The sequence below is a fragment of the Somniosus microcephalus genome, chromosome 20 (assembly GCF_052327205.1).
Source record: "Somniosus microcephalus isolate GS21.2 chromosome 20, FLI_Smic_1.0, whole genome shotgun sequence".
In the NCBI taxonomy this organism is placed as follows: Eukaryota; Metazoa; Chordata; class Chondrichthyes; order Squaliformes; family Somniosidae; genus Somniosus; species Somniosus microcephalus.
Genome location: NC_141006.1, coordinates 7,939,462 through 7,954,927, shown reverse-complemented (window position 1 = coordinate 7,954,927; position 15,466 = coordinate 7,939,462). Strand labels below are relative to the sequence as shown.

Below are 15,466 nucleotides of genomic sequence, written 5' to 3'. Positions count from 1 at the left end.
ACCCATTGCCCATTGCTCTCTAACCCATTGCCCATTGCCCTCTAACCCATTGCCCATTGCCCTCTAACCCATTTCCCATTGCTCTCTAACCCATTGCCCATTGCCCTCTAACCCATTGCCCATTGCCCTCTAACCCATTGCCCATTGCTCTCTACCCCATTGTCCACTAACCCATTTCCCATTGCACTCTAACCCATTGCCCATTGCCCTCTAACCCATTGCCCTCTAACCCATTGCCCATTGCCCTCTAACCCATTGCCCATTGCCCTCTAACCCATTGCCCATTGCCCTCTAACCCATTGCCCTCTAACCCATTGCCCTCTAACCCATTGCCCTCTAACCCATTGCCCTCTAACCCATTGCCCATTGCTCTCTAACCCATTGCCCATTGCCCTTTAATCCATTGCCCATTGCCCTTTTAACCCATTGCACATTGCCCTCTAACCCATTGCCCATTGCTCTCTAACCCATTGCCCATTGCCCTTTGCTCTCTAACCCATTGCCCTTTGCTCTCTGACCCATTGCCCTTTGCTCTCTGACCCATTGCCCTTTAACCCATTGCACATTGCTCTCTAACCCATTGCTCTCTAACCCATTGCCCATTGCTCTCTAACCCATTGCCCTTTGCTCTCTAACCCAATGCCCATGCTCTTTAACCCATTGCCCTTTGCTCTCTAACCCATTGCCCATTGCTCTCTAACCCATTGCCCATTGCTCTCTAACCCATTGCTCATTGCTCTCTAACCCATTGCCCATTGCTCTCTAACCCATTGCTCATTGCTCTCTAACCCATTGCCCATTGCTCTCTAACCCATTGCCCATTGCTCTCTAACCCATTGCCCTTTGCTCTCTAACCCATTGCCCATTGCTCTCTAACCCATTGCTCATTGCTCTCTAACCCATTGCTCTCTAACCCATTGCCCATTGCTCTCTAACCCATTGCCCATTGCTCTCTAACCCATTGCCCATTGCTGTCTAACCCATTGCCCTTTGCTGTCTAACCCATTGCCCATTGCTCTCTAACCCATTGCTCTCTAACCCAATGCCCATTGCTCTCTAACCCGTTGCCCACTGGTCTCTAACCCAATGCTCTTTAAGCCATTGCTCATTGCTCTCTGACCCAAACCTCTCAGGTAGGCAGGCCCCAGGTCCTGATAGAGAACAGGGACATAGGGCTGGTCCAGGAACTGATAGAAAGCAGCAACAAGCAAATGTTTTAATCCTTGGGTCGGTTTCTGTATCCAAGAATAAATAAGAGGCGTGGGAGTGGTTACTGACCCTGATGGGAGTGGTTACTGTCCCTGATGGGAGGGGTTACTGACCCTGATGGGAGGGGTTACTGACCCTGATGGGAGGGGTTACTGACCCTGATGGGAGGGGTTACTGATCCTGATGGGAGTGGTTACTGACCCTGATGGGAGGGGTTACTGACCCTGATGGGAGGGGTTACTGATCCTGATGGGAGTGGTTACTGACCCTGATGGGAGGGGTTACTGTCCCTGATGGGAGGGTTATGGACCCTGATGGGGGTTTTTAATGTCCCTGATGGGAGGGTTACTGACCCTGATGGGAGGGTTACTGTCCCTGATGGGAGGGGTTTCTGTACCCGATGGGAGGGGTTACTGTCCCCGATGGGAGGGGTTACTGTCCCCGATGGGAAGGGTTACTGACCCTGATGGGAGGAGTTACAGACCCTGATGGGAGGGTTACAGACCCTGATGGGAGGGTTACTGTCCCTGATGGGAGGGGTTACTGACCCTGATGGGAGAGTTACTGACTCTGATAGGCGAGTTACTGTCCCTGATGGGAGAGTTACTGACCCTGATGGGAGGGTTACCGTCCCTGATGGGAGGGTTACTGTCTCTGATGGGAGTGGTTACTGTCCCTGATGGGAGGAGTTACTGTCCCTGATGGGAGGAGTTACTGTCCCTGATGGTAGGGTTACTCTCCCTGATGGGAGGGGCTACTGACCATGATGGGAGGGTTACTGACCATGATGGGAGGGTTACTGACCATGATGGGAGGGTTACTGACCTTGATGGGAGGGTTACTGACCATGATGGGAGGGTTACTGACACTGATGGGAGGAGTTACTGTCCCCGATGGGAGGGTTACTGACCCCGATGGGAGGGTTACTGACCCTGATGGGAGGGTTACTGACCCTGATGGGAGGGTTACTGACCCTGATGGGAGGGTTACTGTCCCTGATGGGAGGGTTACTGTCCCTGATTGGAGGAGTTACTGACCCTGATGGGAGGGTTACTGTCCCTGATTGGAGGAGTTACTGTCCCCGATGGGAGGGTTACTGACCCCGATGGGAGGGTTACTGACCCTGATGGGAGGGTTACTGACCCTGATGGGAGGGTTACTGACCCTGATGGGAGGGTTACTGTCCCTGATGGGAGGGTTACTGTCCCTGTTGGGAGGGTTACTGTCCCTGATGGGAGGGGTTACTGACCCTGATGGGAGGGTTACTGACCCTGATGGGAGGGTTACTGACCCTGATGGGAGGGTTAGTGTCCCTGATGGGAGGGTTAGTGTCCCTGATGGGAGGGTTACTCTCCCTGATGGGAGGGGTTACTGTCCCTGATGGGAGGGGTTACTGTCCCTGATGGGAGGAGTTGCTGTCCCTGATGGGAGGGTTACTCTCCCTGATGGGAGGAGTTACTGACGCTGATGGGAGGGGTTACTCTCCCTGATGGGAGGGTTACTGACCATGATGGGAGGGTTACTGACCTTGATGGGAGGGGTTACTGTCCCTGATGGGAGGTTAACTGTCCCTGATGGGAGGGTTACTGTCCCTGATGGGAGGGTTACTGACCCTGATGGGAGGGTTACTGTCCCTGATGGGAGGGGTTACTGACCCTGATGGGAGGGTTACTGTGCCTGATGGGAGGGGTTACTGTCCCTGATGGGAGGGTTAGTGTCCCTGATGGGAGGGTTACTGTGCCTGATGGGAGGGTTACTGACCCTGATGGGAGGGTTAGTGTCCCTGATGGGAGGGGTTACTGTCCCTGATGGGAGGAGTTGCTGTCCCTGATGGGAGGGTTCCTCTCCCTGCTGGGAGGAGTTACTGACGCTGATGGGAGGGGTTACTCTCCCTGATGGGAGGGTTACTGACCATGATGGGAGGGTTACTGACCTTGATGGGAGGGGTTACTGTCCCTGATGGGAGGTTAACTGTCCCTGATGGGAGGGTTACTGTCCCTGATGGGAGGGTTACTGACCCTGATGGGAGGGTTACTGTCCCTGATGGGAGGGTTACTGACCCTGATGGGAGGGTTACTGTGCCTGATGGGAGGGGTTACTGGCCCTGATGGGAGGGTTACTGACCCTGATGGGAGAGTTACTGACTCTGATGGGAGAGTTACTGACCCTGATGGGAGGGGTTACTGTCCCTGATGGGAGGGTTACTGGCCCTGATGGGAGAGTTACTGACCCTGATGGGAGAGTTACTGACCCTGATGGGAGAGTTACTGAGCCTGATTCGAGAGTTACTGACCCTGATCGGAGGGTTACTGACCCTGATCGGAGGGTTACTGACCCTGATCGGAGGGTTACTGACCCTGATCGGAGGGTTACTGACCCTGATGGGAGAGCTACTGACCCTGATGGGAGGGTTACTGTCCCTGATGGGAGGGTTACTCTCCCTGATGGGAGGGTTACTGACCCTGATGGGAGAGTTACTGACCCTGATGGGAGAGTTACTGACCCTGATGGGAGGGTTACTGTCTCTGATGGGAGGGTTACTGGCCCTGATGGGAGGGTTACTGACCCTGATGGGATGGGTTAGTGACCCTGATGGGAGGGTTACTGGCCCTGATGGGAGAGTTACTGACCCTGATGGGAGAGTTACTGACCCTGATGGGAGAGTTACTGATCCTGATGGGAGAGTTAGTGAACCTGATGGGAGGGTTACTGACCCTGCTGACTACAGTGGCCTGACTGAGAGATGTTACTTGCTCTGGCAGTGGGAGGGAGTGTGAGGCAAACTATTAATATGTTGCTTTCAATCTTTAAAGGAATAACTGAGCTGAACTGTATTGTAAAATCAGCCAGAGTGTGGGTGACAGGAGATAGTCAATGGTAAATGAACTGGGGTGAGGAGAGTTTAAGTAAGTGACTCACTAGCTGGGCGCTATAGTCTGATAGAACTTTCTTGCTGTAATCTGTAGAATTCCCTGTGTCCTTGTCAGCTTCAGATAAAGCTTCACTGATAGCGAAAGCCTGAATCCCGAGCACAGGAGCAGGACAGATGGGGGTGGCTCGGCTCTGTGGTACTCACGTTGTTGGAGAGGCGGTAGGGGGGAGTGGACTGGTAGATCTGGTTGGTGTGGGTGTAGGGATTGGGACAAGGCATCGTTGCCTGCCTCTTGCCGCGGCCAGCTGACCGAGTGGACATCATACACTGGTTACTGAGCTGCTGGCTGTTTGAGCTGGAGAACGGGTAGCAGGTGTCTGACACCACCCTGGAAGGAGGAAAACAGAAAGAGCTGAGTGCGGAGCATTTAAACAAAGAGTTCCAGTCAAGGGAACTGTCCAACACGACAAATCAATTACTGACTGGGTCCCCAGGTCACTGTAAGGGCTAATTATTTCCTAATTAGTCACAATTGAGGTCATTACTCTTGATCCTGGGAGTTTGGTTATTATATTGGTCCACCCTGAGTAATAGTATGTTTGGACTTGTTTTAGGTTGAGTTGATGTCTCTCAGTCACACCATGCAACATACTGAATTCCCAAATCATCATCTTAAATCAGGGGTTTATGGCCTGCAAGGGGAGATTAGCCACCATTTGCCCCTCTATGAATGTCAGCTGTGAGTCAGTGGGTAGCACTCTCTCCTCTGACTCAGAAGGTCATGGGTTCAATCCCTACTCCCGAGACTTGAGCCCATAATCCAGGCTGACACGCCCTCTGCAGTACAGAGGGAGTTCTGCACTGTTGGAGGTGCTGTGTTAAAGGAGGAGTGGTAGAGAAGTGGAGAGGTTTAGGGACAGAAATCCAGAACGTAGGGCCAAGGCAGCTGAAGGCACGGCCGCCGATGGTGGAGCGAAGGAAGTGGAGGGTGCACAAGTTGCCAGAATTGGAGGGGTGCAGAGATCTTGGAGGTTTGTAGGGCTGGAGAATGTTACAGAGACCATGGAGGGATTTCAAAACAAGGGTTTGAATTTTGAAATCGAGGCATTGGCGAACCAGGAGCCAGTGTAGGTCAGTGAGCACAGGGGGTGATGGGTGAACGGGACTGGGTGTGAGTTAGGACACGAGGCAGTGAGCACAGGGGGTGATGGGTGAACGGGACTGGGTGTGAGTTAGGACACAGGGCAGTGAGCACAGGGGGTGATGGGTGACCGGGACTGGGTGTGAGTTAGGACACGAGGCAGTGAGCACAGGGGGTGATGGGTGACCGGGACTGGGTGTGAGTTAGAACACGGGGCAGTGAGCACAGGGGGTGATGGGTGATCGGGACTGGGTGTGAGTTAGGACACGGGGCAGTGAGCACAGGGGGTGATGGGTGAACGGGACTGGGTGAGAGTTAGGACACGGGGCAGCGAGCACAGGGGGTGATGGGTGAACGGGACTCGGTGCGAGTTAGGACACGGGGCAGTGAGCACAGGGGTGATGGGTGAACGGGACTGGGTGTGAGTTAGGACACGGGGCAGTGAGCACAGGGTGATGGGTGAACGGGACTGGGTGTGAGTTAGGACACGGGGCAGTGAGCACAGGGGGTGATGGGTGAACGGGACTGGGTGTGAGTTAGGACACGGGGCAGTGAGCACAGGGGGTGATGGGTGAACGGGACTGGGTGTGAGTTAGGACACGGGGCAGTGAGCACAGGGGGTGATGGGTGAATGGGACTGGGTGTGAGTTAGGACAGGGGGCAGTGAGCACAGGGGGTGATGGGTGAACGGGACTGGGTGTGAGTTAGGACACAGGGCAGTGAGCACAGGGGGTGATGGGTGAACGGGACTGGGTGCGAGTTAGGACACGGTCAGCGAGCACAGGGGGTGGTGGGTGAACGGGACTGGGTGCGAGTTAGGACACGGTCAGTGAGCACAGGGGTGATGGGTGAACGGGACTGGGTGCGAGTTAGGACACGGGGCAGTGAGCACAGGGGTGATGGGTGAACGGGACTTGGTGCGAGTTAGGACACGGGGCAGCGAGCACAGGGGGTGATAGGTGAACGGGACTGGGTGTGAGTTAGGACACGGGCAGCGAGCACAGGGGTGATGGGTGAACGGGACTGGGTGCGAGTTAGGACACGGGGCAGTGAGCACAGGGGTGATGGATGGACTGGACTTGGTGCGAGTTAGGACACGGGGCAGTGAGCACAGGGGTGATGGATGGACTGGACTTGGTGCGAGTTAGGACACGGGGCAGTGAGCACAGGGGGTGATGGATGGACTGGACTCGGTGCGAGTTAGGATACGGGGCAGCGAGCACAGGGGTGATGGATGGACTGGACTTGGTGCGAGTTAGGACACGGGGCAGCGAGCACAGGAGTGGTGGATGGACTGGACTTGGTGCGAGTTAGGATACGGGGCAGCGAGCACAGGGGTGATGGATGGACTGGACTTGGTGCGAGTTAGGACACGGGGCAGCGAGCACAGGGGTGATGGATGGACTGGACTTGGTGCGAGTTAGGACACAGGGCAGTGAGCACAGGGGGTGATGGGTGAACGGGACTTGGTGCGAGTTAGGACACGGGCAGCGAGCACAGGGGGTGATGGGTGAACGGGACTGGGTGTGAGTTAGGACACGGGCAGTGAGCACAGGGGGTGATGGGTGAACGGGACTGGGTGTGAGTTAGGACATGGGGCAGTGAGCACAGGGGTGATGGATGGACTGGACTTGGTGCGAGTTTGGACACGGGGCAGTGAGCACAGGGGTGATGGATGGACTGGACTTGGTGCGAGTTAGGACACGGGGCAGTGAGCACAGGGGGTGATGGATGGACTGGACTCGGTGCGAGTTAGGATACGGGGCAGCGAGCACAGGGGTGATGGATGGACTGGACTTGGTGCGAGTTAGGACACGGGGCAGCGAGCACAGGAGTGGTGGATGGACTGGACTTGGTGCGAGTTAGGATACGGGGCAGCGAGCACAGGGGTGATGGATGGACTGGACTTGGTGCGAGTTAGGACACGGGGCAGCGAGCACAGGGGTGATGGATGGACTGGACTTGGTGCGAGTTAGGACACAGGGCAGTGAGCACAGGGGGTGATGGGTGAACGGGACTTGGTGCGAGTTAGGACACGGGCAGCGAGCACAGGGGGTGATGGGTGAACGGGACTGGGTGTGAGTTAGGACACGGGCAGTGAGCACAGGGGGTGATGGGTGAACGGGACTGGGTGTGAGTTAGGACATGGGGCAGTGAGCACAGGGGTGATGGATGGACTGGACTTGGTGCGAGTTTGGACACGGGGCAGTGAGCACAGGGGTGATGGATGGACTGGACTTGGTGCGAGTTAGGACATGGTCAGCGAGCACAGGGGTGATGGATGGACTGGACTTGGTGCGAGTTTGGACACGGGGCAGTGAGCACAGGGGTAATGGATGGACTGGACTTGGTGCCAGTTAGGACACCGGCAGCGAGCACAGGGGTGATGGATGGACTGGACTTGGTGCGAGTTAGGACACGGGCAGCGAGCACAGGGGTAATGGATGGACTGGACTTGGTGCGAGTTAGGACACGGGGCAGCGAGCACAGGGGTGATGGATGGACTGGACTTGGTGCGAGTTAGGACACGGGCAGTGAGCACAGGGGTGATGGATGGACTGGACTTGGTGCGAGTTAGGACACGGGCAGCGAGCACAGGGGTGATGGATGGACTGGACTTGGTGCGAGTTAGGACACGGTCAGCGAGCACAGGCATGGTGGATGTACTGGACTTGGTGCGAGTTAGGACACGGGGCAGTGAGCACAGGGGTAATGGATGGACTGGACTTGGTGTGAGTTAGGACACGGGGCAGTGCGCACAGGGGTGATGGATGGACTGGACTTGGTGTGAGTTAGGACACGGGGCAGTGCGCACAGGCATGGTGGATGTACTGGACTTGGTGCGAGTTAGGACACGGGGCAGTGAGCACAGGGGGTGATGGATGGACTGGACCTGGTGCGAGTTAGGATACGGGGCAGTGCGCACAGGCATGGTGGATGTACTGGACTTGGTGCGAGTTAGGACACGGGGCAGTGAGCACAGGGGGTGATGGATGGACTGGACTGGGTGTGAGTTAGGACACGGGGCAGTGAGCACAGGGGGTGATGGGTGAACGGGACTGGGTGTGAGTTAGGACACGGGGCAGTGCGCACAGGCATGGTGGATGTACTGGACTTGGTGCGAGTTAGGACACGGGGCAGTGAGCACAGGGGGTGATGGATGGACTGGACTTGGTGCGAGTTAGGATACGGGCAGCAGAACTTTGGATGGGTTGAAGTTTACAGCGGGTGAAAGGTGAGAGGCCAGCCAGGAGTGCGTTGGAATAGTCGTGTCTGGAGGTAACAAAGGCAGTAATGAGGGTTTCAGCAGCAGATGGGTTGAGGCAGGGGTGGAGGCGAGCGATATTATGATGGTGGAAGTAGGTGGTCTTTGTGATGGAGCAGATATGGGGTTGGAAGCTCAGCTCAGGGTTGAATAGGACGACGATGTTGCAAACAGTCTGGTTCAGCCTGGAACAGTGACCAGGGAGGGGGCTAGTGTCACTGGCTAGGGAACGGAGTTTGTGGTGGGGACCGAAAACAATGGCTTCAGTTCTCCCAATATTTAACTGGAGGAAATCGCAGATCATCTAAACCTGGGTGTCAGACAACACAAAGGTAATGGAAAGGTCGAGAGAGTTGGAGCTGGGTGTTGTCAGAGGAGTTGTCTCTATGGCCGTGGGTGATGTCACCAAGGGGAAACAAGTAGATGAGGGAGAAAAAAGGGCCAAGGATATATCTTTGGAGGTAACAGTGCAGTGGACGGGAAGAAAAGCCATTGCTGGATATGCTCAGGCTACAATGGGACAAGGTTCACTGAGCTGGTCAACGGAGGAGAGGTGTCGGATGATGAAGGTGCAAATCGAGCATTTCAAAGGCTGGCGAGAGGTCGGGGAGGGAAAGGAAACCTTTTTGCGCTGCCTGTGTCATGCTGCATTGTCAAGTGATAGCCACATCGATGGTTTATGCTGAGTTGATGACCTCAGTCAGAGTGCTGGTCATTGGCCTCAGTGTCCTTGGCTTGGGGAGAGTAGAGACTGTCTGCAGGGTCTCTGTTCTGGTACCTGACCAACACTTAATGCGAGTGTACACAGGAGGAATGGCCACCTGGCTGAGGTATTGGACACCATGGAAGTGTACCCAGCAACATTCAACAATTTCGGGGAGAAGGCAAGGGGGGAACTTGGGGGAAAAACTTGAAACTCCCACTCCCGCTCAACTCGCTACCATGGAGATTGGTTGAGGTAAACAGCATAGACGCACTTAATGTAATGATATCAGCAAATAGTGATGTTATTTGCCTGTTTGATTATGATGCCTTTTCAGCATGTTTGCAGGTATTGATTACTTGTGCCTGACCAGCAGAGGGCATGTGACCGAGACAAGCAAGGCAGTTCAGTTTAGTTTCAGTTTCGTTCTAGATGGATCTCTAGCCTGAAGTCTCCTGTAAATGCTGTATAAAGAGTTGAACAGACTTTAGATTAAAAGACATCTTCTTTCATAAATGTCTCGTCATTGAAACCACAAAGAAATCAATACATGGTGTCAGAAGTGATTGAAAGAGATGAAGAGGAAAAATCTAAAGTGAAATCAGCTCTCCACATATTAGCAAGCCAAAAGAGAACATCGTTACTTACCATTGGAGAATAGCTAACAAAGTGAAAAAATGGAAGGTTTACACCCACCGGCGACGCTTCAGTTGACAGGTAATGTGGCTGAAAATTGGAGGAGGTTCAAACAACGTGTAGAGTTGTATTTATCAGCAATCAGAGCTGACGAGAAAAGTGATAATAAGAAATCGTCAGTGTTCTTACATGTCGTGGGTGATGAAGCGCTGGAGGTGTATAATAACTTCACGTTCGCTGCTAATGGAGACAAAATGAAGCTGGATAAAATAATGGAACAGTTTGAGGCCTACTGCATACCTAAACATAACGTGACATTTGAGAGGCACAGATTTTCACATGTGTACAGAAAACAGGTGAGACTATTGATCAGTATGTGACTGAACTGAGAAACAGAAGCAAATCGTGTGAATTTGGGGGACTGACAGACTCGCTGATAAAAGACAGACTGGTGTGTGGTACTCCGGATAATGGTCTAAGGGAAAGACTGCTAAGAGAGCAAGATCTATACCTGGGAAAAGCCATAGCACTGTGTAGGGCTACAGAGACTGTGAAGTTGCAGGCAAAGGAGCTGTTCAGTGACAATAGCTGCAACGTGGATGCAGTGAGAAAGAACGGACAAAAACCGTTTAACAAAACGAGCGCCAATGTGAAAAAAGAGGCGTGGCCAGCGAACAAAAATGAAAGGGACAATCGAAAGTCATGTAGTCGATGCGGTACACAGCATCCACCAATAAAGTGTCCAGCATATGGTAAAACATGCAATAGTTGCAACAAAAACAACCATTATGCCCGTTGCTGCAAGAACCAAGTGCAACAAAGCAAGGTCCATGCAGTAGATGAAATCGAGATAGAGGAGTTCAATGTAGATGTTGTGTCTGAAAACAAAAAAGAAGAGACTGGATGTTGACACTAAAAGTGAATGACATACACATTCCATTTAAATTGGATACTGGAGCACAAGTTAATGTGATATCAGAGACTGATTTTAAGAAAATTAGACCCAGACCAAAGATACATGGAATAAAAGTGAAAGAGACAGGATACACAGGTACTGATATACCAGTGAAAGGAAGATGCATTGTCAAAGTAACACACAAGGACAGAGAGCACACGCTAGCATTAATCGTGGTGCCAAAGGATGTGCAAGCCATACTAGGTTTAAAAGCCTGTGAGAGACTGAACCTGGTAAAGAGAGTCCTCGTTGTGGAAAGCGAAGGAGAGACAGTCTATGATGAACTGAATGTTGCGTACACACCGGGTAAGCTGATGTATACAGCAGACACGTTGTCCAGAGCTGTTGACCCAGGAGAGCCCGCAAACACAGTGAAAAGACTGATGTACAAGGCAAAAGACAGTGGAGCTGACTTCTACCAGAGCATGCTTGTATACCGCACAACGCCGCTCGAGTGTGGTAAGTCACCAGCCCAACTCCTGATGGGACATCGGCTAAGGTCAAACCTACCCATCCCGGAGAACCTCCTGAAAACAAAAGAGGGGGAGAAAGTGAGGAAGTTCAAAGAGCAACAGAAAGAAAAGCAAAAGTACTACTATGACAGAGGAACACAAAACCTACCTGAACTCCACACTGGTGACCAAGTAAGGTTCAAAGGCAAAACAAACACATGGACTCAGAAGGGAACTGTCCTGAGTGAAGTTCAACCAAGATCATACACCATTCAGACAGATGAGGGTGCTGTTCTGAGAAGAAATCATCGAGATCTTCTCATGGGACCAGCCACAGCAGGTCAAGAGACTGATACTGTTGAACAACCTGATCACACAGCTGAGAACACATCATCTGAGGCAACAACTCAGATTCAAGGACAATCAATCTGAAAATCCTCAAGACACGTGAAGCCTCCTGAGAGACTCATTGAGCAAATTTAAGGACTATTGTTATAGAAGGAAGTAATGTTATCTTATTCTTTCTTCAAGTTCTAGTGTATTGACATATTTCATGTGAACACACAAAGCAAGGTTAAAAAACCTTGATCATGATAATGATAATGTACATTCATTAAGTGTTACAGTTAAAATGCAGATTAATACAAAGAAAACATGTTGTTAGTTAAAAGTAAAATACTTTTGTTTTAAGAAAAGGAGATGTAATGATATCAGCAAATAGTGATGTTATTTGCCTGTTTGATTATGATGCCTTATCAGCATGTTTGCAGGTATTGATTACTTGTGCCTGACCAGCAGAGGGCATGTGACCGAGACAAGCAAGGCAGTTCAGTTTAGTTTCAGTTTCGTTCTAGATGGATCCCTAGCCTGATGTCTCCTGTAAATGCTGTATAAAGAGTTGAACAGACTTTAGATTAAAAGACATCTTCTTTCATAAATGTCTCGTCATTGAACCCACAAAGAAATCAATACAGATAAGCACATGAGGGAGAAAGGAATAGACGGATATGGTGATAGGGTGAGATGAGAGGGGTGGGAGGAGGCTCGTGTGGAGCATAAACACCGGCACTGGGCCGAATGAGCTGTAAATTCTGTGTTTGTTATCCTGGATGATGGAATGTGACAGGGAATAGGAAGGCTGCGTGTGGGCCAGCTTACCAAGCTAGCAAAGGCCCAAAACAGTGAACAACCCTTGGTATAGACCTGTGATGAGAACGGATGGCTTTTGGTGACTGAATAAGTTAAATTCTGCTTTTATAACATGGGATTTTTAACCAGTGTTTTAGGGATCACATTCTGCAATTCTGCCTGGTTTTCTGTAAAAAGCCAAAACCCAAAGATCTTGTCCATACATGAAAACAAACAGTTCCACTGAGAGCGCAGTGGGACACCCACTGTTCACTGGTGGGGGGGCCGAGGTTCTCTGGTGGGGGGCGAAGTTCTCTGGTGGGGAGCGAGGTTCTCTGGTGGGGGGGGCCGAGGTTCACTGGTGGGGGGGGCCGAGGTTCACTGGTGGGGGGCGAGGTTCACTGGTCGGGGGCCGAGGTTCACTGGTGGGGGCCGAGGTTCACTGGTCAGGGGGGCCGAGGTTCACTGGTGGGGGGCTGAGGTTCACTGGTGGGGGGGGCCGAGGTTCACTGGTGGGGGGCCGAGGTTCACTGGTGGGGGGCTGAGGTTCACTGGTGGGGGCCGAGGTTCACTGGTCGGGGGCCGAGGTTCCCTGGTCGGGGGCCGAGGTTCACTGGTCGGGGGCCGAGGTTCACTGGTCGGGGGCCGAGGTTCCCTGGTGGGGGGCCGAGGTTCACTGGTGGGGGGCCGAGGTTCACTGGTGGGGGGCGAGGCTCTCAGGTGGGGGGCCGAGGTTCCCTGGTCAGGGGCCGAGGTTCACTGGTGGGGGGCCGAGGTTCACTGGTGGGGGGCCGAGGTTCACTGGTGGGGGGCCGAGGTTCTCTGGTGGGGGGCGAGGTTCACTGGTGGGGGGCGAGGTTCACTGGTGGGGGGCCGAGGTTCTCTGGTGGGGGCCGAGGTTCTCTGGTGGGGGGCGAGGTTCACTGGTGGGGGCCGAGGTTCTCTGGTCAGGGGCCGAGGTTCACTGGTGGGGGCCGAGGTTCACTGGTGGGGGGCCGAGGTCCACTGGTGAGGGGCCGAGTTTCACTGGTGGGGGGCCGAGGTTCACTGGTGGGGGCCGAGGTTCACTGGTGGGGGGCCGAGGTTCACTGGTGGGGGCCGAGGTTCACTGGTGGGGGTCGAGGTTCTCTGGTGGGGACCGAGGTTCACTGGTGGGGGGCCGAGGTTCTCTGGTGGGGGCCGAGGTTCTCTGGTGGGGGGCGAGGTTCACTGGTGGGGGCCGAGGTTCTCTGGTCAGGGGCCGAGGTTCACTGGTGGGGGCCGAGGTTCACTGGTGGGGGGCCGAGGTCCACTGGTGGGGGGCCGAGGTTCTCTGGTCAGGGGCCGAGGTTCACTGGTGGGGGCCGAGGTTCACTGGTGGGGGGCCGAGGTCCACTGGTGAGGGGCCGAGTTTCACTGGTGGGGGGCCGAGGTTCACTGGTGGGGGCCGAGGTTCACTGGTGGGGGTCGAGGTTCTCTGGTGGGGACCGAGGTTCACTGGTGGGGGGCCGAGGTTCTCTGGTCAGGGGCCGAGGTTCACTGGTGGGGGCCGAGGTTCACTAGTGGGGGGGCCGAGGTTCTCTGGTGGGGGCCGAGGTTCTCTGCTGGGGGCCGAGGTTCACTGGTGGGGGGGGCGAGGATCTCGGGGGGGGTCGAGGTTCACTGGTGGGGGGGGTGAGAATCTCGGGGGGGGTTGAGGTTCTCAGGTGGGGGGCCGAGGTTCATTGGTCAGGGGCCGAGGTTCACTGGTGGGGGGCCGAGGTTCATTGGTCGGGAGCTGAGGTTCACTGGTGGGGGGCCGAGGTTCACTGGTGGGGGTCGAGGTTCACTGGTGGGGGGCCACGGTTCACTGGTCGGGGGCCGAGGTTCACTGGTGGGGGGTCGAGGTTCACTGGTGGGGGGCGAGGTTCACTGGTGGGGTCGAGGTTCTCAGGTGGGGGGCGAGGTTCACTGGTGGGGGGCGAGGTTCACTGGTGGGGGGCGAGGTTCACTGGTGGGGTCGAGGTTCTCAGGTGGGGGGCGAGGTTCACTGGTGGGGGGCGAGGTTCACTGGTGGGGGGCGAGGTTCACTGGTGGGGGGCGAGGTTCACTGGTGGGGGGTGAGGTTCACTGGTGGGGGGCCACGGTTCACTGGTGGGGGGTGAGGTTCACTGGTGGGGGCCGAGGTTCACTGGTGGGGGGCCGAGGTTCACTGGTGGGGGGCGAGGTTCTCTGGTGGGGGGGCGAGGTTCACTGGTGGGGGGGCGAGGTTCACTGGTGGGGGGCGAGGTTCACTGGTGGGGGGCGAGGTTCACTGGTGGGGGGCGAGGTTCACTGGTGGGGGGCGAGGTTCACTGGTGGGGGGCGAGGTTCACTGGTGGGGTGCGAGGTTCACTGGTGGGGGGCCGAGGTTCTCAGGTCGGGGGGGCCGAGGTTCGCTGGGGGGGGGGGCGAGGTTCTCTGGTGGGGGTCGAGGTTCACTGGTGGGGGTCGAGGTTCACTGGTGGGGGCCGAGGTTCTCAGGTGGGGGTCGAGGTTCTCAGGTGGGGGTCGAGGTTCACTGGTGGGGTTCAAGGTTCACTGGTGGGGGTCGAGGTTCTCTGGTCAGGGGCCGAGGTTCACTAGTGGGGTGTCGAGGTTTACTAGTGGGGTGTCGAGGTTTACTGGTGGGGTCCAAGGTTCACTGGGGGGGAGCCGAGGTTCTCAGGTCGGGGGGGCCAAGGTTCACTGGTGGGGGGCCGAGGTTCACTGGCGGGGAGCTGAGGTTCTCTGGTGGGGGCTGAGGTTCTCTGATGGGGGTCGAGGTTCACTGGTGGGGGTCGAGGTTCACTGGTGGGGGTCAAGGTTCACTGGTGGGGGTCGAGGTTCACTGGTGGGGGTCGAGGTTCACTGGTGGGGGCCGAGATTCTCAGGTGGGGGTCGAGGTTCTCTGGTGGGGGTCGGGGTTCTCTGGTGGGTGCTGGTGGGGTGAAGTTCCCCTGATGCCTGCCCATTCTCAGTAAATTATTCCATTGTGCTGCAAACAGCAAGGGAGGATGAGAGGTGATGGGTTAACTGCATAAAATGGGCAACTGAGGCATTGGTTTGAAAGTCAAGGACACCAACACACCCATGAGTCAGTGAAACTATGCAAGTCAGTGATTCAAT

General features: G+C 54.8%; 1 protein-coding gene across 4 annotated transcripts in view; it reads right to left on the bottom strand.

Moving 5' to 3' along the window:
* The window catches only part of tinagl1 (tubulointerstitial nephritis antigen-like 1), a 235,816-nt gene that overhangs the window by 37,312 nt on the left and 183,038 nt on the right, over positions 1-15,466 (bottom strand). For all 4 annotated transcript variants that reach the window (XM_085962312.1, XM_085962314.1, XM_085962310.1 and 1 more), the window contains exon 8: positions 4,286-4,469. In XM_085962312.1, the coding sequence (XP_085818438.1) occupies positions 4,286-4,469 (184 nt within the window). The remainder of the gene's footprint in view (positions 1-4,285; positions 4,470-15,466) is intronic.